Source organism: Protopterus annectens, chromosome 8.part0 (assembly GCF_019279795.1).
Source record: "Protopterus annectens isolate FY-2018-M chromosome 8.part0, PAN1.0, whole genome shotgun sequence".
NCBI lineage: Eukaryota > Metazoa > Chordata > Ceratodontiformes > Protopteridae > Protopterus > Protopterus annectens.
The window spans coordinates 1,447,025,625-1,447,049,973 of record NC_056741.1 but is presented as its reverse complement, the minus strand read 5'-3'; the positions used below and the strand labels follow the sequence as shown (position 1 = coordinate 1,447,049,973).

The 24,349-nt window shown below is 39.8% G+C and overlaps 1 protein-coding gene across 2 annotated transcripts in view; it reads right to left on the bottom strand.

The window, feature by feature from the left end:
- MCAM (melanoma cell adhesion molecule) overlaps nucleotides 1-24,349 on the bottom strand; it is a 508,421-nt gene that overhangs the window by 145,911 nt on the left and 338,161 nt on the right. For both annotated transcript variants that reach the window (XM_044081049.1, XM_044081050.1), the window contains exons 5-8: nucleotides 10,409-10,493; nucleotides 9,133-9,312; nucleotides 7,625-7,752; nucleotides 7,114-7,264 (exon numbers count right to left, since the gene is read on the bottom strand). In XM_044081049.1, coding sequence (XP_043936984.1) covers nucleotides 7,114-7,264; nucleotides 7,625-7,752; nucleotides 9,133-9,312; nucleotides 10,409-10,493 — 544 coding nt within the window. The remainder of the gene's footprint in view (nucleotides 1-7,113; nucleotides 7,265-7,624; nucleotides 7,753-9,132; nucleotides 9,313-10,408; nucleotides 10,494-24,349) is intronic.

Sequence of the window (24,349 nt, the reverse complement as noted above, 5' to 3'; positions counted from 1 at the left end):
AGGCTGATTATGGGAACTCTACCACAGTTCCAAAACTCATTCACCACACTCTTATTATAGCACTGTTAGAATTCAGTGCCATTGCTACGCATTACCAGGCAGAATAACTTCTGCCATTTCCAGACCTCTCATTATAAAGCTAACCTTCAGAGAAACACAGTCAAACCTCTACCCCAAGCAACACCAGAGACAACTGCTGAGAAATTTGCTGAACACTTCTGAACATTAGCCACAGCTCTTATAGCATTCCCTTTCACCCAACTAGGATTTATTCTGCATACTTATGACTTCAGACTTTGAGTGTAAAGTGTGTTTTTTTTGTTAAAGAGGATGAAACCGGATGGCTCTTCTTCAATTTCTTCAAATGGCACACTGCAATCTTGTCTACCAGTTTCTTTTTTATTCAGTCAAAGCAGGGCAGAATCTTATGCCCCACTACTTTGGAGGAGTACCTACATTCAGTCACTTCAGACCTATAATCTCTCTGCAGTCCTCTCCAAATTCCCACATAAAGCTATTCTTATATAGCTACTTATCCACATCCAGTTCTGTAATCTATTAACTCATTCCCAACATGGTTTCAGAATTCATCATGAGGTAAAAATGATGCTATTGGCATTCACAGATGAAAACAGAGATGATCTAAATATAAACACCAGTTTGTCACTGCAGCTTTCCTTAGCCAAATGCCTCTGATGCAGCCACTGTTTACTCATTAAACATGTTTTCAGCACTGGTGCCATCTAGTTAGTACTGACTGATTCTCCAGATATCCTTCCAATTGGATCCAAAAAGTAAAATGCATATCTGCCATTTTATTGCCAAAACCAGTAGAACAAGGGGCCCTGCACGGTTTACGCCTGATCAGCTTTTGTTCATACAATCTGTAAATAACATGGAGTCTCAGTGTCAAGATATGACTGTCAATGTGCTGACAATTTTCCCTTATATACTCTCACATGATAACCAAGAAAACTCAAGACAAAACAAGAGCGTATCCTCAGTTCTCTATAATACTTACTCAAAAATTCTTCTTCCATACTCAGTTCCTTACAATCTAGATGCATGCTTTTCACTCCTATGGTAAACAAAGCCTGATTGTTCATATCTCCTTTATCTTCCACCGGCAGCATAAATCTTTAGGTACTACAAACTAAAAAAATCTGTTAAAATACTCTAATAACTCAATTGTAATGATTGCCTCTACACTCTCATAACAACTTAAACAGAATGATCACATTTCTCTTCAAAGCCAAAGCATGCATGCATGGACAGACTGCTGAAGGGGTCATTAGGGCTAATGTTTCACTTTGGTGCTTGCGCATACTTGGACAGACTACTGAAGGATCATTAGGGGAGATGTTTCATTTTGATGCTTGTGCATAAAGGGGCAAAGTACTGAAGGGATCACCATGACATTTAGAGAAAGAAAGCAAACAATGCAGCTATACTGCCTTATAGGCAGCAATGCAACAACGCCAAGTATAATTTTAATGTATATTCTTCTTCATTTAAAAAAGGGATATAGTAAAACCTTCCACTATGACTCATCAAGATTAAGCTCCCTAATGATGATGCTCACTGAAATTTAAGTTGTTTTTGCAGGGGGTAGGCTTCCCTCCATCCCCAATGTGGGGGCGAGCCACCCACACCCTCTAAATTGATATCACTATTCTCTTCTGGGTCACTGAAAAAGTAACATACGTCTTGGCCTCTTACGAAAGCAATATCAGAGGGGCATACCTCTCAAATTCTTAACACAAGAAACCTGGACAAGGCCTAAAATAATGTGGTCAAAGGCCCAAAAACAGTGACAGGTTTTAAATATTGCTCTTATAAAGTTTAAACGTAGAAAGTTACTTGAATAACAGGATTTGTATGGGTATGCATTTTCTGAAGGAAATGAAGTCTGAAACACAAACATATGCCATTATTGAATGAGTTCAATCCATAAAACCACTAATTTTATGAGGGGATAATCTGAACACTCTGCACAGGCCAGGGCTAAGTATTCAGCACATGTTGCTTAATAGTCTGAAAGTCCATTTGTTGCCTGGATGAATTAAGGAGAAAAATCAATTAAAAATGAGGCCTCGCTGTGTTCTATATTCTTAATAGGCTTCTTGAGGTCTCCATTAATGTCCCTTGAAATATTCACGATTACTGCAGACTTGTAGTATAACAAATTGCACTGACCAAAAAGTATTATACTTTATGTCTGAGCCAGATATTGATATATGGTTTTGGAAACCTTTTTCTTTTGGTGTTTAAGCAGCTGAAGAGTATCAGAAAATAAGATAGGTGTATGTAATGCAGTTATACAGATAGTTATTGGAGTTGATATTTAGGACTATTAGCTAATTTTAGCTCAGGCATTTCCTTTATTGAGGACTAACATGAGCATTTGATATATACCTATTATGGTTTGTTTTGTGCAGTAACAAAAGAGCCATGTGTATGTGTTTCTAAGTTCATAGGCGAGTACTAGTTTATCTACCTTTGTAGACCATTTTAAGCCTAGCCATGTTTCTCATCCCAAAGTAAGAATCAAATCCATTACCTTCTGTGTATGCGATAAACCCTGTATGATTCATACTGTCAGGAGCAATTTAATCCAAGGGACCATTTTTTTTCCAATTTTTTTTATTTCTTCTGTAGCTTACTTGCTTACACTTTGCATTTATCTTTCTTTGTTATGTTTGGGGGTCATTTTATAACTGAAACAAGGCACTGAGAGGTACTGTCTGTGTTGTCTAGCAGAGCGCGGCCCTGTTGCTCAAGAATAGACACACACTATATTTGGCATGGAAGATGCAAATTCAGTAACAGGCATTCAGAATGAATTTACATATTTCTCAAGATATAAAAACTGGGTTAGGCAAGACAGAATTTACATTTCACAGAAACAGGGTGGAAATAAAAGAAAGGGAGCTATGGTTAAGAAGTAACAAGAATTATTTAGAGGGACTGACAGATGTCAAAGCACTGCAGAATAGGGGGGATCTCACAGAAAAAGAAGAGGATCAACTTCAGAATGCTGGGCAGAAAATAAGGGATAACCTTGATAATATATACAAGCTTAGAAAGACTGCTATTAAGCAACTGATTTTTGATAACAACACTAGAGCACAAAAACTTTTAGCAAAATGACTCAGGCAACAGAAAGTAGAAAGGGCTGTCTCCAAACTTAGGGAGTCTATAACAAGGAGGGTAACAAGAGATCCTGTAGAGGTATTACAAATATTTTGGAAATTCTGTGAGTCTATAAAGCAGAGAAATGAAAAAATTGAGAAAAGATACAAATGGAAATGTTTATGGAAAAATTAAATATGTCAAGGTTAGAGGCAGATGAGGCTCAATTACTAATGGTTAGGATAGGAGGAGATGACATAAAAATGGTGATGTATATATAACCAATCTACAAGGACGTCCCCAGGAATAGATGATATTCCTGTGGAAGTTTGGAAGTTAGGAGGAAAAAACTGATTAAGATCTTGAAGGTTTTGTATGACAATATCTTACGAGGAGGACAAGTACCACGGTCCTGAAAGAAAACAATGGTAGCTGTAATACCAAAAGAGGGTAAAGATCCATCAAACCCAGCTTCATACAGGCCCATTTCAATACTAAACCATGATTATAAAGTGTACATGTCTATAATGGCTAAATGAATTGCAAAAGTAATGCCAAAGCTGATATATGTGGATCAACATGGTTTTGTGGAGGGGAGGCAAACATTTGACAACATTAACAGAACATTGATGATCCAGAAGGAAGTAGAATATAAGAAAATACCATTGTTGTTGGCGGGTCTTGATGTAGAGAAAGCATTTGACAGAGTAAGTTGGAACTTTATAAGCAGGGCAATGGAAGCATTTGGATTTCCTGAAAAAAATTATAAGGTTGATTAGCAGTATATATGAGGGATCGAAGGAGAAAATTAAAGTGGGTGGGGTCCTCTCTGATAATTTCATCTTGAGCAGAGGAGCCAGGCAGGGTTGATCTCTTTTCTCTTTATTATTTGCATTATATTTAGAACCACTACCAAAGTAAACAAGGGACTCAGAAATTCAAGGATATAATTGATATGGTAGACAAGAAAAGCTGGCTTTATTTGCAGATGATAATATTTTAAAAAATCAGAAAAAAACATTACAGTGTTCTGGACTATTTTGAGACAGTTTTGGATATTTTTGGAATACAAAGTTAATGAAGCTAAAACACAGGGAATAGCTGTAAATTATGTACCCACACATGAACTGGTTCAGGAATACCCATATTTATGGGGACATGACAAAATGAAGTATTTAGGATTATGGATTAAAAATGATTCTAGTGTGGCAGCTAAGCATATGTGGGAAGAGACTAAACAAACGATAATACAAAAACTGTGGACATGAACGCTTTGTTATATGGATATGGATAGTAAGATATAAGGAGTTAAAATGTTTTTAGTCTCTTTAGTGTTATATACAGGTCAGGCATATTTTTATCAACCAGAGGAGAAGTGTGGGTAGCATTTAATAAAGATCTGAAGGACTTTATCTGGGAGGGGAAGATGTCAAAAGTTAAGTGGGATAGGCTGATTCTTCTAGTAGAACAGGGTGGATTGGGATTACACAATTTGAAGGAGTATTTCAGAGCTACACAGTTAAGACTCCTATACACAGCACAAGCAGAAAACTATAATTCAAAGTGGAAAGGGATGATGATGATGAAACAAAGGGGAAGCTTAAGAACAAGGAGAGATTGGAATTCTGGTTGCACGTCTTTTAAGGAGAATAACAATAATCATACAGAATGTTATAGCCATAAAGCAGTAGAAAGTATTCTAAAAACTAAACCAACATGGGAATGGAGAAATGAGATTCTGCCAATAGGGATGACTGCAATTAGGGATGCAGACAATAAGCAAGAGGGGGCTAGAATTTATTGGAGAAAAAAGTGCAAAGGAACCAGGGTAATAGGAGCAAATAATAGGGAAAGATGACAGAATGGGAAGATGCAAAGAATTTATGTGGACTGCAGGTTAGAGATTGTCTTCCCTATCAGGGATTGATATCCGAGTATAGGCAAAGAGAAAGAAATGGGGGTGGTTTTAAAAGAAAGACCACCACTGGTAGAGTTTCTAACAGAACCTAGAACAGAAGCTGCCATTAAAAAATGAATAATTAGTAGAGCATATAAAATATTACATGATAAGTATAAGAATCAATCAGAGGAGGTTAGAAAGGATTGGGAAGAAAGATTGGATAAGCAATTCACAAAGAAAAAAATGGGAGGATATATGTATGTCTCCCAAATATGCAACAAAATCTAGAAGATTTAGGATTTTTGCCTGAAAATGTTTACACAGATATTTTTATACCCCAAGTAGACTCCAGAGAGTTTTTCCTCAGGCAGACGGCAAATGTTGGAGGTGTGAACGAGGAGAAAGAGGTAATTGGGAACATATTTTCTGGCAGTGTGGTAAGTTGGCAGACTTTAGGGATTCCCTGCAGAATGCACTGTTGGAGATGCTGTGTGGGCTGATTAGTGTGACGAGGGAGATGATTTTTCTGAGCTATGATACAGAATTAGAATTTCCTAGACATGGCAAGGCTTTACTGTGCCTAATAATGGTGGCTGCCAAAAAAGCAGTTACTAGAAAATGGAAATCAAAATCTAAACCAACTATACTGGAAGAAGTGAATATAGTAACAGAGATAAAACAGCTGTAACTGAGATCTTTAGAAAAAGGTAGGAGCAAACTACATAGGGAAAAATGGGAACTGTGGGAACAATCGATACAAGGGAGGAGTGGAGTTTAAAAGGAGGCAGGACTTAAATGAGCTATTTAATGTTTGAGTGAGAAGATTGGGTAGAGTATAAGTGATGTATAATCTTTGCAACTGGGAGTGTCAGTATGGTTTGTAATGTAAAATGCTTGCAACTAGGACTGTGTCAGTGTGGTTTGTTTTCATTTACATAAATGTAAGATTGCCTATGTAGTAAGTGATGGTTTAATAAAGATGTGTCTTGTTTAAAAAAAGGCAGTAATTGAATAATTGATGTAGTATTGCTTAGGTTATATGACATATAGCAATATATCTGAAGTATAATGTTTGTTATGTTAATATAGTTTTTGATTACTTTTATATGAATGTAAATTTGCCTATGCCACAAGTGATAATTCAAAAAAAAAAAAAAGAGTAGGCACACACTCGGTGTAAGTGTCTGGTATATTATGTCACTGGGGCATGCTGTTAGCAGACAATAAACCACACATTGCTGTGTAGGTGATCCAGTGTTCACTGAACTAGGAATCACTATTAAAGCATTGTGTTACAAGTTGTTGTCAATATGATGTAAACTTAAGATATAAATGGTGTCTTGATGCACACTAAACTTTTTGTGCAGTATACATTATAGATATATTTTGAAGGGTCAGGATACACTTTTTAGCTTTTCTCCTTTGTGTCATAATTCTTCAGTCTATGTCACAACCACAGTTCATGTTTTGTCTGTGTTGCATTTCATATTTGCCAATCTATTAGTAGCATAGTTTCCTATGCTGTTGTTGGCATTTGGACTGTACCTGCAAAGATATGTGGAGTGTGCTAATTTTTTCTTTATTTTTAATATCTGTGTTTTTTTTTTCATTGATAAAGCTGTATTATGTTTGGTTATGTATTACATGACAGTTAAATGATTAACTCTGAAAAATGCTTAAAACATTCAATAAAACTTCCTGTTTGGAAATTCTTGTGAGCCTCCTGGTCTAAGGTTTTGTTAAAAATTGTTGCCAGGGGATTTTATCCATCACCTGTTCAAAAAAATCCTTTTTTTTTTGGAAGTGTCAGTTGAAGAAACATTAGAATAATTTCCCTACATACAGGAATGTTTTTTTAAATACATCAGAATGCTTTGTTATTGTTCAAGTGTTTTGGTTACATCTTATTTATATTTTGCACAAATAATGTTCTTGGTCTGAAAATTTTTACTCAGGACTATACTGAAAATGAGCTGTTCCCAGATTCCCAGAGTAACACTTCCTGATAAACAGACCAGAAAAATAAACAAACTCCTCACTTCATTTTATGTCTTTTCACAAAATAAATATTATTTGCTTACGGTTTACAACCAGCGTTATGGCAGCAGAGACCTCTGTACTGTAGAGAAGATCAAAGGTCCGACACTCATATCTCCCACTGTCTGTCCTCTTGACATCAGATAGAATCAGGGTGTCCTCATTAGACTCCATCTCTTCATCATCCTCACCTTCCTGTATGGAACAGAAATAGCCAACAACTGGTCTCTACTTCACAAAATTCTCTCGGCATATAAGCAACATTTAAAACTACTGTTAATAGAAAGAACTGACTCATACAACAGGCTGCTGCAATGCAAACATATGGTGGATGATAAAAGCAAATTGCTTTAACATGGTGGCAGTCTGTTCCACTTATGTTATACAGTGCAAACATTATTCATAAGCCTTAGACATAATGTAACAACAATTTCAGCTATGATATTTTATCACTAATAAAACACACGTCTAATACTTCACATTTCTTTAGTTCTGATAACAATAGTTACTACCTTCCAGTTCTAAATCTGTTTCACTAAAATCAGTGTGTACTACCTTTATTTTAAAAAATGAGACTTCAGGCTCTGGATTTCCGTCCCCTTTACACTTAATTGTCACATTATCTCCTTCTCTTATCTCATCAGTGGGTGATACCACCATCACATTCACTTCTTCTGTGGGGTCTGCCAAAAAAGTAGAAAAGTCAGTGAGAGAGATGACATGGAAATCTAAATATAATCAATAAATCTGGCAGAGACCACTACTAAAGAAATGGGTAGCCAGTAGTTTAGAAGTACAGAACTACAAACCAGGATACTTTTTGACTACTACAGGGATTAAAACATTACTTAGTGTAGTATAATATAGGATGGGATAGTTATAGTATTAGTATAGTAAGGTGTAGTATACTATAGTATACTATAGTATAGTATAGTAAGGTATAGTATAGTATAGTATAGTATAGTATAGTATAGTATTATAGTATAGTATAACCTGATGTTTATCTAATGTTCTTCCCTGAAAAATGCAAATGGGGGGAACCACACTTTTGCTCTACATTGCTGTTCTTTTATGTTGAGTGGGACAGCCTAATAGTTTTCCATCCAAAACCTGGGCTGGTATGACACAGATCCTGTTAGGCTGGATAAACTTTTTCTCCAACCAGGTTTAGCAAACAAGATGTTGTGCAGTATTGGGTGTATTATTACTCTTAATATGATAATGTCTGCTACTCAGTCTCAGTTTTCAACAATCATGGCTACAGACTTGACTACCATTACCAGAATTTGAAGTTTTTTTTTATTTCATGACCTTCTGCCATTACAGGCATTTGGTTTCTCCAGGCTTACATCTGAACTTGACCCATTGGTGCTAAAAAGGGCAACTTCAAAGTTGCCAAAGTAAAAACCCACCTCCACTTACTTTGGTGCCTTTTGGGACGTTTAACATCCCCAAACTTTTCCAAATGTTTCCCCGAGTTCTTTTTATTAGCAGAATGCTCAAAACAGGCTGTTGAGCAACTAATAAATACATGTGCCTTGCCCTCTCTCAGCAGTTCAGCTTTTGTGTTGCCAGTGATCAAAATCAGGAAATATGTTTGTTTTTAAAATTAGATAAGTGCAACATATGTTCTCCAGCTGAAGTTAAAATGCTGTCTAACTGCTGAGAAGGCTCTCATAAATGAACCACTTAAAGACTGCATGTAAGAAAAGACAAAAAAAGTAACCATGATTATCTGAGGCAAGGAGTAACGTAGCCCAAGAGTATACATGACACAAAATGGGGTAACCAGATATATAAATGCAAGAAATAATATGTTTCACCTGTGTACAATGCTTAGCAATAAACCCGCATTACAGAGGATTCAGTTCAGAATATACTGTGACATCTCCTTGACCTCGCTAGGTACCACCATACAAAGCATCAGTTTCACTACAGATCATGACACAGACAATGAAGCATATCTTTATAGTGTGACTGTTGTAAATGTATATCTATAGCACTTTTAGTTGCCTCATTGCAACCATGCACACATGCTTGCTGTTATCTCTGTTGGTACTTACAGTGTAGCGTTAGGTTCACTCTTTCAGACTCCATCATTTTGTCTGCCCCTGGCATTCGATAGCTCACCTCACAGTAGAATTTTTCTATTCGATCCTCTTTTGTGACTCTGTGGTACAGAGTACTACTAACTGTGTAAAGGCCACTTGATTCTTTTACCACTGATGCAGAGATCCTCGTTTCTGTTTGTAAAACAAAAAATGAAACAAAAAGAATCCTGCAGTAACATCTGGAATTACAAACTGCTATACAGAATAAGAAAAACCTGTCAAACATTGCCAAGTACAGGCCACATATGTGCATGTAAGACTCCAAGTGATGACTGTGAAACCATAGAGGACAATCCAGCTCTAATATAGGTGCTTGGTCAACAATACAATTGGAACAATAGGACAAATGTAATAAAGCTGTACAGAAATTTTAAGGCTTACCTTTCTACTGTTAATATGATATTAATTGTAATTATGTAATTATGAATGCCTGTTTTAGTTGAATCTCAAATTGCCTATGTACTTTGACCTGTACTGTAGAAATTTGATAGTCTCTGTATTCACCTTTTTGAACTTACTGAAAGGAAAGCCTATATGCCTGTTTTACTTGTGTCTTAATTCCCTATGTAATTTTAAATCCCTGTTTTAGTTGTATCTTAAATTACCTATGTACTTTGAATGTATTTTTGTTATTATGCATTAGATAGTGGAGCTTTTCTCCTCGGGCCTCCACTGAAAATGGACATGTATCCAGTTGGACTAGCCCGGTTAACAAATGTAAAATAAATAAAATAAATATATATCTAAAAACATACCAAAAATATCAAAAGTGTCATTATTAAAAGGCATAATTCCTGTGACTTATAACTTTGGGCATGCTAATAAATATATAACAGCAGTTATCCGACAAACGATTCTGAAGATGGCAAAAAGCATAGAACTAACACTGCGGGGTGGGGGTTGGCATAATGGTTAAGGTGTTTGCCTTAAAAATACAAGATGCAGGGTTTGATTCTCACATGGGGTAATTGGCTAGGCTTAAAAAAAATGACCCACAAGGGCAGTTAGCCTAGTACCAATCTATGAACCTATGAACCTATGCACTTCCAGCAAAGTACACTGTACCACAAAGTAAGATCTGCACACAGGAAGGAACTAAACATGCAGCTAAAGACATGTAATGAAAAGGTTAATATAACAAAAGTCCCTTAGCATCAGAGGCACTATGTTTTTATAATTAATGCTGTTCTCAGTATTAAGCAACGCACTGGCCTAGAATCTTACATACCATCATTGTCTTTCATTGGAGTACGATCTTTGTACCATGTGATGTTTGGAGTAGGGTAGCCATTCTTAGTGACACAAGTTGCAATCTGAAAATATCAATAAAAAAAAGATAACCACATGATGTCTGTCCTCTTTCTACTGCTTTCACAGTACTACTTTGAGGATCAATATCTGTTTATTTCACCTTGAAACAGGACTCCTATATTACAGAATGGCAATTCCAGTGAAGATGAAACATTTCGGCAATCACATAACTAATTTACAATTACTTACCCTACGCTAATCCAGCATAATTAGAGCTGGAACCCAAAGTGATGTCAGGGCCTCTTGTCCTTCCATGAATATTCATGCCATAAACACGGCATGTTTTGGCTTCTGCATTCAGAAGCAATCTTTAAAATGTTATATTTTTTTAAAGGTTGCAAAATGCACTTTTCTATTAACAGAAAAAGGTGTTCACATGCATAATGGTGCACGAGAGCACATTTTTGTTTGAAAAGAAACCTTTGTTTCACACCTTTAAACATGATCTTTAATATTATGTAAGTAGAACAGGAACCTCCCAAATGACAAAACCGTGCCAAAAACCAAAGAAATTCAACAGCAGGAAAAAAAGTCAGGCACAGTACCGTGGCTGTACACAAATTCAGATGTTCCAAGGTGAATCAAAAACACTTTAATAAACTGATGAGCACTTTCACAATTACAAATCGCTTCTTCAGACCAAAAAACAAAAAGAAAGGACCATTTTATATAGTGCATACCATTAAACAATTAAACAATTAAGTAAATGACCCAATCACAGTGTTCTAAAAAAGTATATATCTATCTATCTAAAAAACATACCAAATATATCAAAAATGTCATTATTAAAAGGCATAAATGATTATACTTCTTAACATTTTAAAAACTACTTAAGAAATGTGTAATATGAACCTATAATCATTTCCTCAAAGGTCTACTATTTAATTCTAGTTTTAAGGGTACTACATCATTTAAACCTGAACCTTTATGTGTCCTTAATTTTAGAATCCATCTTGTTTCACTATGTTCAGTAGTGTTTATTAAATCACCTAGTCTCATATTCTCAGTTATTCCCTCCAGGACCTGAAATATGAATCTATATTCACCCCCCTCATGTTTACTATGCTTAGCTAACGCACTATATTCTAATCCCTTGTTGGTACAATACATATAATCTCTTATCCGTTCTATCTACATAAAACTTTTTACAGCAAATGCAATGGGCTAGATATACTAGATTCTTTGTATTACAATCAGCTATAACATTCATCCTAACCAACTTCCCAAAATCTGGGTGACTAAATGAATCAGTTGGAGTGGCACATTAACATCTTGTCAGGACCTTCTACACCAGTTGCAACAGCAGTGGAGAGGCAGGGTCAAAAGGTCAGAAACATAAAGCAGTGCCGTAGCCAAGACAGGGATGACAGTGATACATTACAGCACTGGCAAAGAGGTGGTATCTAGTCCATAGTTATGGGCTATGACACTGATAACAGAATAAAGTGCTAATAAGATGTTAGAATGAAAAAAAAGAGTAATTATATTAATTACATTTTATACATTTGTTCACTATCAAGAAAGGGCAAAGGTTTCTTTTAAGAAATTGGGTAGTTTTTGATAATATGGACATTATAATGGTGAGGGATTTTAATTGTAAGAGTAAAGGGTGGGAGGATAGTACAGGATGTGAACTTATGTACAAAATTTGATGAATTAAGATATATGCAAATGGGTATGGACAGGACTTTTGTATATTATAGAGTCAAGCTTAGAACTGAGATATTTTTTTCTTTTCTTTTCTGGACCTTTGAAGGAAAACAGAAGAAGTAATGTTTTATTAAGTTTTACTAATTAAAAGATGGCACATTCAGGAGTGCATCACCTTCTTTATGTTGCACTGCAGTGTCAGTATTGGGAAATTATTCCAAGCATCTGATGTGGGAAGAAAACCCAAAGCCTTTTAATTTCCTAGCATCAAAGGTAAGTGTGCTACCTGTTGACCTACTAGAAGGGAAAGCAATGTCTAAAGCAGGAAATCTGTTAAGTGCAGAGCATGCAAAACATGGAATTCAAATGGGAACTTGGTGGTAAAGGAGGAGACCGGACAGCCACAGCAGTATTCTGCAAAACATGAAATTCAAATGGGGACTTGGTGGTATAGGAGGAGACCGAACAGGCACAGCAGTATTCTGGAAATCAAGAGTCAGGCAAAGGAGAAAAGGGACATGAAGAAGCAAAACACTCCTGACATAAGCATGTGGAGATCAATGATAGCAAAACAATTTACATAGGAAAGCAAGCCTGATGGGATACGTGTGCAGAAAACCTAGAATGAGGAGAGGACTTTCTAATGTGCAGGGGGCTCTGTAAACAGGGGGGGATTAGACAGAACAATTAAACAGAGAGAAGGAGATTAGTACAGGTGGACACAGTTACAGAAATGATACTGGCTAGGGCAGGCATAGCTGTGGTCACAGCAACTGCAAAAACCAAGACCACCCACCAAAAACTATACAAGTTGGCATGAATGAGCTATTCTAGCATACAGTACTGGTGATGGTTAAGAAGACCAGAACTCTGGCCGTCAGAGGTGGGTGGGGAGATAGGGAGTCTTTCTAGAGGTGCTTCTGGCACTCAGAATCAGCAGCATTAGGAAATAAAGAATAGTGTATAATTCTTGGCTCAGGCAACAGAGGCCAGAGCAAGAGTTCAAAGAGGTAGGGGACTGGAAGGGAAGCATGGGAGGATGAAGAGAGGGAGGACAAGGAACTCCTCTTTTCAAGCGACATCAGCTTTAAAGAAGGGGCTAGAAGGAAACATTAGAACTGTGATCCTTTAAATGGATGTGGGAGTAAGGGAAGAGGAGTAGGAGTGTGGGAACATCCAGCTTCACAGCAAAAGAGCAAGAACAGGTGCAGAAGAAGGCAGTAGGGTAGCTAGGGTGGGACGGAAAGGGTGGTTGCCCTAAATACAAGCTTTTAGGAGCGCTACTGGCACCTCAGAAGAGTTGCTGATCAAGCACAGTGTAGTAATAGCATTCATTTAAAAAGCCTTTGATATCATTCATGCTTAAACGAATGTGTTTATCTGTTTGTAGTGAAAATGGGTGTTTCAAATTGAGACAAGAACCTAGTATAACCTCTTTGCAACAGTTACAAAAGATTTTTTACAGTCCTCAGATTTGTTTTTTTTCCCCTTCAAGTTGAGCTATCAAACAGCTCTGGTACAGGGAGATAAGGGAACAGCAGGGAGAATGTAAAATAAAAGAAATGAGGGGTAGGAGAGTCTGCTGAGAAATCTCAGGAGCCTGATGAATAAAAGGATCTGAGCTGTAAGCACTGTTGGTGGATGCAAATGCACTAGGCATCACAATGACTGGGCCAGATGGAAGGATTGAGGTATGACAACAACAGGCTGTAGAGCATTTACAGGAAGTTATGGAAGGTAAAGATGGGAGGAGTATACACTTGGAAAGGCATAAAATATGACACAATGGAGGAAGAAGATGGAGAAGTGGTAGAAAATTAAACACAGAAAGGTGTGCAGTGACAAAGTACAGTTGTGTAAAATCTTAACATAACAGTAGATGTCCTTACCTTCACTGCTGCAGTATTCATTATTATATGGGATTCCCTGTTGTGAAGCCCATCATCCGGACAGCCTACCATTGGTACGATGAATGTCACCTACACACTCCTCATGTAGCATATGGCATAAAGGTGATGTTCAGGCATACCATCCTCAGAACTGATTGCCCCGTAGGAACATCAGTTCAAGGAAAAACAAAGACCACCTGCACATCCAGGAAGGAAGAAAAAAAAAAAAAGACTAGGTGGGTGGAGGGAGGGAGTGAATACTGAATGGTGACGGCAAGGACATCTACCATTACAGTATGAGTTTACACAACTGTACTATATCATTACATTCACCACTGCAGTATTCATTACTCTATGGGAGAGTGCCAAAGCTCAGGAAGAAAGTTGGGAGGAGGAAGCAGCAGTAGAGCCCTCAAAGAGGCCATGAAGAATGGCATCAGCAAAACCAAATCTAGCTCTAGAGATACCATCCAACTTGTAATGTTTGGTAAAGGTATGTACAGAAGTCCAGGTAGCTGCTTCAAGAATAGAATTAGTGACTAAACCCTTAATAAAAGCACCAGAAGATGCCACAGCTCTAGTAGAATGAGCCTTTACAGAAGAAGGAAGGTTATCGCCATGAAAAGTGTAACAAAAAGAAATAGCCTTTGAAATCCAAGTAGAAATAGTTTGCTTGAAAACAGCCAAGCCTAAAGACTTAGGATGAAAGGAAAGAGACAACTGATCAGATTTTCTGATAGCTTTAGTCTCATCTAAATAAAATCTGAACTGTCTATGCACGTCTAAGGTATGCAGAACCCTCTCACTATCAGATTGTGGAGAGGGGGAAAAAGTAGGCAATTTAATAAACTGATTAAGTGACAACTCATTAACCACCTTGGGCATAAATGAAGGATTAGTACACAAGGACACCCTGTCCTCATGAAATATCAAAAAAGTGGACAGGCCATAAGGGCTTGCAACTCAGACACCTGTATGGCAGAAGTAAGAACTACCAAAAGAACTGTCTTCCTAGACCAACATTGCAAGGAAGCTGAAAAAAGCAGGCTCAAAAGGAGCCTGAGTCAGTTTCTCCAGAATTAAATTAAGATCCCAGGGAGGAAGAACAGGCTTCCTGGGAGGTCTAATATTAAGAACACCTTTAAGAAATTGCTTAGCCTCAACTCTAGAAGCTAACAGGGGAGTTAAAAGCAGACAAGCAGAAAGAGCTGATAAGTGGGCCTTAATAGAAGAATAAGCCAAACCAGCATTGAGCAACTCACACAAATAAGAGACAACCAAAGGAACATCCACAGTAAGTGGGTCCACGTCACGAGAATGACACCAAATAGAAAATCTCTTCCATTTAGATAAGAATGATTTCCTAGTAGTAGGTTTCCTGGCCTCCTGCATGACCTGTACATGACCTTTAGAAAAAAGGTTTCTATGAGGGATCAAAACCCTATCACCCACGGTGTCAGCTGAAGCATGGACAGGTGAGGATGGATGAGAGATCCCTTGTCTTGTGTGAGTAGATCCACCCTGTGAGGTAACTTGTGATGACTACCCTTGGGTGAACCAGTGCTGTCATGACAAAAAGGGAGTCGCCAACAAAATTTCTGGAGCATCCTGCTGAATCTTAAACAGGACCCTCGGAATGAGAGGAAGGGGAGGGAATACATGAAGATACATCCCCTTCTAAGAAAATGAGAGGGTATCCACTTTCCGTATCAGAGGACCTGGGACTCAAAAACACAAAGCACACAATGGAGGAAGTTGTCTGTTTAGAGAGGAGGCAAAGAGATCTACTTGAGGAGTACCCCACTAGTGAACAATGTCCAGAAATACATCCCTGTGAAGCAGCCATTCATGGGATTGAGTGAAGGACCCACTCAGAGTGTCTGCTACAATGTTCTGATTTGAAGGAATATAAAATGCCTTTACAGTCACTTGATACTTGACAGCCAGATCCCATACCAGAAGTGCTAGTCAGCAAAGAAGATAAGATCTCGTTCCCCCTGTTTGTTGATATACCACATAACTGTGGTATTGTCCGTGGATACCTTGAGGGGCCCCAGAAAGAAAAAGAGGATGAAAGACCTGAAGAGCGAGCAGAAGAGCCCTCATCTCTTTGATGTTGACGTGCTCCTTCTGCTGACGAGGTGACCACACTCCCTGAACCTTCAGGGAGCCAAATGTTGCTCCTCATCCCACATCTGAAGTGTCTGTGAACAGATCTTGAGAGGAAAGAAGAGGATGAAAAGGGAGCCCTGGATTTAGAGACAACTGCTGAGTCCACCACAGAAGTTCCTTCTTGAGGTTAGGGAGAAGAAGAACTGTAAAGTCTAGAGGATGCGCATGTTGAAGCCACATCGACTTCAGAAACCTCTGGAAATTCCTTGTGAAATTTAACCAGAGAAAGCATTGGATTGGTGGAAGCCATGAACTCCAAAACTCTGAGAAACTCCCTGGCTGTAAGGGAGCCCAGGTGAATAAGAGTTTGAAAGTAAGAAATGAGAGTTAAGGCCTTTGGAAGTGTCAGGGATTCCAGCATTGGCACCATCTGAACCCTGCAACCCAGAAAGACCTGATCTTGAGAAGGAGTCAGGGAACACTTTTTGAAGTTTATTGTGAATCCCAGACTCTGAAGAAGAGAAATGGTAAAACAAAGATTTTGCAAATGGACCACTGGAGTGGATGCCTGAATCAGCAGTTCATCCACGTAAGGAAATATTTGGATCTCTTGAAGCCTGCAAAAAGAAGTCACAGCAGCAAGGCATTTGGTGAACACCCTTGGGACAGTAGAAAGGCCAAAGGGCAAAGCACAGAATGGAAAATAGCAGGAAGCAACAGATAAATGCAAAAACCTCCTGAAAAGAGGATAGTTTGGAATATGGAGATAAGAATCCTTGAGATCCAGAGACCCCAGAAAGACCTGAGGTAGCAAGAGAGGAAAAAGGGTCTGAAGAGACAACATCTGAAAGGAAGGCACCTTCAGAAAGGTGTTTAGATGAGAGAGGTCTAGAATTGGTCTCCAAACACCTTCTTTTCTGGGCACTAGAAACATACTTGAATAAAACTGCTTCCCCCTTTGGGACACAAGCACCTTTTGAATAGTATCCTAAGACAAGAGATCTCAAAGAACCTCTGGGAAAAAAAGAAGTTGTTCTTGAGGAGGCTGAGGAATGCCCATAAAAGGAGGATGGGAATTTAACATCATGAAGTACCCCTGATGAATTACTGACAGAACCCAAGAATCCTGGGTGATTCAAAGCCAAAAAGAGAAACAGAAAGGCAAAGAGAAAGAGGAATGTGGCTGGGAACAGGTGGATAGTCAGACAAAACCTGGTTTGTCAGGAAAGGAAGGCTTGAGAATCCCTGCAGTCTGTGTGGCCTTAACAGGAGGAGGCTATTTACCACCCTTTTTACCTTTAGCAGGAGGGCGAGATTATCTATGAACAAAGGCTGGCCTAGAAGGGTAGTTTCTCTGAAATTTAGGCACAGGAGAAACAAAGACATGTTTAAGCTCCTGTAAGGCCTTCCTCTTGTCCTGAAGAGACTTAAACCAGCAGTCACTTCCCCAAACAAAAGTTTAGTATCCAGAGGAGCATCCAGCAACTTAGCCTTGATATCATCTGGTAAAGATTGAAGCCTAAGCCAAGAATACCTCCTCAGTACTGAGCCAACAGCAGCAACCCTAGAAGAGGCATCCACTGCATCATAACTACATCTGATAGAATGACGAACAACTTGAAAGAAAGTCCATAGCAAGGAAAGAGCAGAAGATTTACTCTCAGAGTCTGGAAGATCAGAAAGAAGCTGAGAAGCCTGAGAAAGAAGAGCCAACACATACCTAGATATATGGGTATGATAATTAATAGCCCTAAAAGCTAGGGGGGCAGAAGTATAAACCTTCTTACCCAGCCTGTCTATGGTTCTGCTTCCTTGTCAGAAGGCAGTAACTTAGACAAATGATGCAATTGAGATGGCTTATCAGAGGCTACAGACACCACAGATGGATCAGCAACAGGACATTTGAACAAAAGTCCTCAGGCACCCTATAAAACCGATCAGACTTCTTGGGAGCAGGGGGAAGAGAATCAGGCACTTTACAGGCATTAGTAAAAACATCTAGTAAAGCAGGCACGACAGGAGGAGTAGCTGCAGGTTTAGGAGATTCCATCCATTAACTCATAGTACACTTATGGATATCAGAAACCTGGGCACAAGCTCAGTTAAAAATTCCATCATCCTAGAGAGAGTGTGTCCACAAAGGAAATTTCCTCAGAAGGAGTATCTGGACTATTAGTTTCCTCCTCCTCAGACCCATAGTCTAAAGGAAAAGGAATCTATGTAGAATAAGTAAGGGAGACTTCATCAGAATCCAACTCTTACTCAGAAGAATTCAATTCCCTAGGCCATTTAAGTGTAGAAGAGGACCAAGGAGGACCAGGAACCAAAACCCCTTGAGGAGGCCTTAATGACAGTAAAGTAGTAAATAACCCCTGAGTAAAGGCCTGCCACTCACTTAGTGGGTCCCTAAGAGTAGAAGAAACATGTCTAGTTTTCTGTTTCTTTTTTAAGGGGCCTGTCTGTCCTAGAACATTGAGAGGGCCCTGACTCAGGATGGGATTTCACAATCATAATAGGTGCTTCTTCCCTAAAAGAAAGCTGTGGAACTCCCCTAGACCCCTCAGAAACAATCAACCGTGGTTCCCCTTGAACACCCAAACTGCATGCCTGCAAAGTCTCATCGGATGTGCTGCCTGCCAGATCCTCACTGGCCTCCAACCCTGACACAGCAGAGGAATCTGACAACACAACCAGGCGAGCCTCTGGGTTTGTAATAACCTCAGGAGAAATCCCCAACAGAGGCTGGAGAGCAGAAGATTCCGGTTTTATCTTTTTCCCCTTCTTCTTCCCTGAAGGCTACCCCTCGGGGCAGGAAGTTTCATCCGTAGTATCTTTAGCAAGCAGCTTAAGATGCTGGTTCTCAAGATATAATGAAAGGGAGGAAAGCCTACAACAAACCCTGACAAATAAAGCAAGACATAGAGTCGTGAGAAGGTCCTAGCAAAAAAGGCACTTATTGTGGTGGTCTTTATGGGGAATCTGTCTCCCACACTGGCAGTTACCCTTCATGGATGACATTAACCCCCCCAAACGGCACAAAAACAATGAATAAAAGAACAAAACCCCCAACTGGGTATTTATCTGCAAAGGTGAGGACTTCAGCAAACAGGAGAAATCACCTGAGTTCCAATAAATAGAACAAAATGGCAAAAAACAGATGAAGGTAAACAGACCAACAGTCAAAAACAGCATTTAGACTGGTGTCAAAGAAGTCGAAGAAGTTCTGAGGATGGTACACCTAAACATCACCTTTATGCCCTACGTTATGTGAGGAGTGTGCAGCTGACATTCAGCATACTTTAAAGCAATGGTAGACTGGCCGGATGACAGGCTTCACGGCAGGGAATCCCATATGGTAATGAATACTACAGCGGTGAATGTAAGGACATGGGCCAACTAACTGACAGTCAGGTTGGAGAGAGGAGGAGGGGGCATCCAGTAAACTCACATTGTCTGCAGTCCCTCCTTACAGCCAGGAAAGGAAACAAACAAAAAAAGTATGAGAAGATGGAACAGCAGGAATGGAGTAAACATACGTAATGCAGTCTGAAAGAAGACATATGCAACACTCTACTGTTTGAAATGGGAAGGAAGAGTGAAATTATTTCCATAAATTACCAGGAAGACTTCATTCAAGAGACAAATGGCAAAAAGTACAGTTGTGTACACTTACCATAAATGTAGATGTTTGAGTGTATTCACTGTTGCAGTCATTACACCTGGATTATCTGCTTGCAGTACCCCTCAGTCGGCCTGATTAACAAAGTCTTGGGTCCTGCATCGGTTGCTGTCCCTTCTTCCATGACGTCAGGTCGTCAGGGGTATAAAACATGCAGCCGAAGCCATTACATCAGTTTTTCTTGCCCCAGATGTCAGGTGCCCCCCTAATGGGAAGCAATTAAATCTATAATACAAGGATATATCTTCAACAAAAAAGCAAATACACCAAAAAGCTTTTTGAGCATGGTAAGTGAGAGTAGAGGTATAGCCAAAAAAAGAAAGGGGGCTGGAGGAAGGGTAACCAGGACTGCAACAGTGAATACACTCGAACATCTACATTTATGGTAAGTGTACACAACTGTACTATGTTCTTCGTGTTTCACTATTGCAATCATTACATTTGGGTAGATTCCCAAAGCTAAGGTTGGGAGGAGGAATTTAAATAGAATTAGGACCAGCTATAAGGCCCTGCAAGACTGCAGTGGCAAAAACAGCTCTAGATTACAGAAAAATTGGGAAATGATAATGCTTGGTGAAAGTATGTACAGAACTCCAGGTAGCAGCTTCTAGGATGTCCCTTGTAGAGACGCTCCTGAGAAAGGCTGTAGAGGTAGAAGCAGCCCTGGTTGAATGGGTTCTGATGCCCTGTGGGATAGGTTTTCCATGGTGCCTATAGCAGAAATGAATGTAGTGGCCTATCCATTTAGAAATGGTTTTCTTTTAAATAGCTTTCCCCTCTGTCCCTGCAGCAAATGCCACCGGCAGTTGTTCAGCTTTCCTTTGAGGTTTAGTCTTGTCCATGTAGAAGCTAAGTTGTCTGTGCACATCTAAGGAGTGCAGTATCCATTCCCATTTGTTCTGTGGGTTAGGAAAGAAGGTAGGCAAATGAATGGACTGATTAAGAGCCACACTGGATACCACCTTGGGCATGAAGGAGGGATTGGTTCTGAGGGGCACCCTGTCCCGCATGAAAGATGATGAAAGGCTCCACTGCCATAAGGGTCTGTAATTCAGATACCCTTCTTGCAGAAGTGATTGCTAAAAGGAGAGCTGTTTTCCAGGAAAGGAATTTTAAATCTGTAGTAGCAGCTGGCTCGAAAGGAGGAAGAGTGAGTTTTTCCAAGACAAAGTTAAGGTCCCAGGCTGGAGTTGGAGCTCTCCTGGGTGGCTTTAAATTTTTGGCCCCTCTGAGGAACTGCTTGAGCAGTGGGTGAGAGAAGAGAGGAGGCTCTGTGCTATAATGAGCTGAAATAGCTGAGGCATGAATTTTGATGGAGGAAAAGGACAAGCCCTTATGAAGCATCTCAGTCAAATATTGTAGAATCTGAGGTAAATTGGGCACAGCTGCGCTCATCCTGTGAGATTGGTTCCAGGTACAAAATCTTTTCCATTTTGCAGCATAAGATTTTCTAGTACTAGGCCTCCTAGCCTCTAAAATGATATCCATCACTGATTTACTGAGGGGTGGTAAAGGAGAGATTAGGTAATTAGCCAGGCTGCTAGGTTCAGGGTTTGCAGCTGAGGGTACAGAATCTGGTTCTCCTGCTGAGACAACAGGGAAGGAGTCTGAGGCAGGTGCCATGGGGCCAAACATGACACACTGTGTAGGAGGGGGTACCAGTGTTGGCGTGGCCAGTCTGGTACAATTAAAGTCACCCTTGGCTTGTCCTGTTTGATCTTTAGTAGAACCTTGGAGAGCAGAGGCAGAGGAGGAAAGGCATAAACTGATAGGTTTTTCCAGCTGAAGGATAGAGCATCCACTTTCCAAGCTAGTTTGTGGAGAATCCTTTTGCAAATTTGGCAAATTGATGGTCTGGGGGGAGGCAAACAGGTCTATATCTGGGCTCCTCCATTTGCTTGTCAACATGTTAAAAATCCTTGGTTCCAGTTTCCACTCGTGTGAGTCCATGAGGTTTCTGCTTAGTCCATCTGCCAGTGTATTTAGTTTTCCTGGCAGGAATTGAGCTTGTAGATTCACTTGGTAGCTCAAGGCTGTGTTCCACAATGCCATGGCTAGTCTGCAGAGGAGGTAAGAGTATGCACCCCCCCTGCTTGTTTATGTACCACATGACTGTGGTATTGCCCGTCTTTACAATTAGTTGTCCTGGAAGAATGTGGTCCTTGAAGGCTGTCAGAGCATTCTGTACAGCTAACATTTCTTTTTGATTTATGTGTAGGTATATTTGGCTTGGGTTCCATTTGCCCTGAATGCACTTCCCTGCCAGGTGAGCCCCCCATGCATAGTCTGATGCATCTGTTTTTAAGGTTTGGGCCGCAGGGGGTAGAGTGAATGGTAGTCCTCTGTTTTGGTGGCAGGCCTCTGCCCACCAAAGGAACTCTAGGTGCAGACAAGGTATGATAGGAATCATTGCTTCTAGATCCTGTGAATGTTGACACCATAGGCTTTTGAGATACTATTGCAGTTTCCTCATATGCAGCTTTGTATATGGAATTAGAAGAATGCAGGAGGCCATGAACCCCAAGGCTTGCAGTATTTACCTTGCAGATAACTGGGTTTTTGTGGCCACTTGTTTGAAGTAGGTTGTCAAAAGAATCCGTTTCTCTGGTGTAAGGAAAGCCATCTGGAAAGTTGTATTCAAGCTTGCTCCCAGGAATATAATTTGTTGACAGGGTACCAGGTGTGATTTATTTTTGTTTATGGTGTACCCCAGACAAGTCAGTACCCTTTGAACAAAGGCATGATGATTCAAAAGTATGTCCTGGCTTTCTGCCTGAATTAGACAATCGTCCAGGTATGGGTATATTTAAATATTTCTTTGTATGGAAAATGCAATGACTGGAGCTAGGCACTTTGTGAATACCCTGGGCACAGTAGATAAGCCAAAGGGCAGTGCAGAGAGCTAATAGTGCATGTAGCCTGCTTTGAAGCATAGGTATCTTCTGCAAGACTCCCTGATAGGGATGTGCAGGTATGCTTCTTTTAAGTCTAGTGTTGCCAACCATGCATCTTTGCCTAGCATAGGAAGCAGGTGATGAAGAGAATTTTGGAATCACCAGAAAGCTATTTAGAGTAGAAAGGTCCAGGATAGGATGCCATGTATTGCCTTTTCTGAGTGCCAGAAAAAGTCTCGAATAGAAACCTTGTCCCTTTTGCACTTCTGGTACCAGCTGAATAGCCCCCATGCTTAAGAGAGAAAGAGAGAGAGAGTACTTGATTTTGGGCCTCTGCCCACTGATTTGGGGGTAGATCTGACCACCCTATTGGTGTTGGTAAGGTGTGGAAGTGAAATCTGTATCCTTGGGATACTATATTTAAAACCCATCTGTCCTGGGTAATGAGTTCCCAGTTTTTGGCCTGCAGACCAATCTTTCCGCTTAAAGGAGCATTCAGTTGGGAAGTGCTTGGAAGTTTTAAAAGCAAGTCATTGAGACAGTTTTCCATAGGGGGGAGTCTTACTACTCTCTGATTTGGGTGCAGAAACCCCCCACTGCTTAGTCTTGTGTGTCCCCTGGGACTGAAACCTGGGGTTTCTTCTGTGTCTGGGTTTGGCTTGAGAAGACCTGGAAGGGGCTGGAAAGGACCAATTCTTAGAGGGCCAGTGCCTACTAAATCTAGGAGGCTGAACATGTAAGAAATCTTTAACAGTTTGCATAGATTTAGCTTTATCTTCCATCTTTTTAAGAACTTCCTCAGCCTTGTTGCCAAACAGGCGGTCCTGATTTAAGGGAGCATCCAACAATTTAGCTTTAACACGATCAGGCAAAGATTGCTCCTTAAGCTAAGCATGCCTTCTGAGCATGGACCCAGTAACAGCAGCCCTGCAAGAGGCCTCTAATGAATCAAACCCACATTGCAAAGTATGTTTTCCAACCTGTTCAGCAGAATGCATTAAAGCCTGTAATTCTTTACTTTCCTCACAGTCAGGAATCAATATAATTTTCTGTTTAAGCAATCCAATAACATGTTGCAGATAACTTTAACATATGAAACTGGAAGTTTAAAGCCCTAATGGCCAAGGTTGCAGAAGTGTAAACCTTCTTACCCCATCTATCCAGCGCCCTGGAGTCTCTATCAGAAGGGGTAGGATTTTTAGCAGTAGAAGCCTTAATGCCCTTGGGTCCCTGTGAAATAGTCTCTGGATCCGCAATAGGATTTTTAAAAAGGAACTTGTGTGAATCAGAAACCCTGTAATATCTGCTAGGTTTTCTGGGAGCAGGAGGCAAAGAATCAGGGGCCAAACTAGATTCCGAAAAAGCATCAACAATGTCTAGCACAGGAAGAATAGCTAGGAGTAAGAAATCCCTAAGCCTCTTTTTTGAATCAGAAAAATCCTGGCTTTCCCAGTGGAAATGCTCCTTTAGAGTATGTAAGGTTTCACCAAAAGAAAAATCCTCTGGAGGGGAAGCAGAGGGAATAGAATCCTCTGCATCAGTATCCTCATAAGTAGATAAGGGCAAATCCAGATCATCAGAAGAATCAGAAAAATCAGAATCCTGGTCAGAAGATTCATAAACAACTTCAGTCC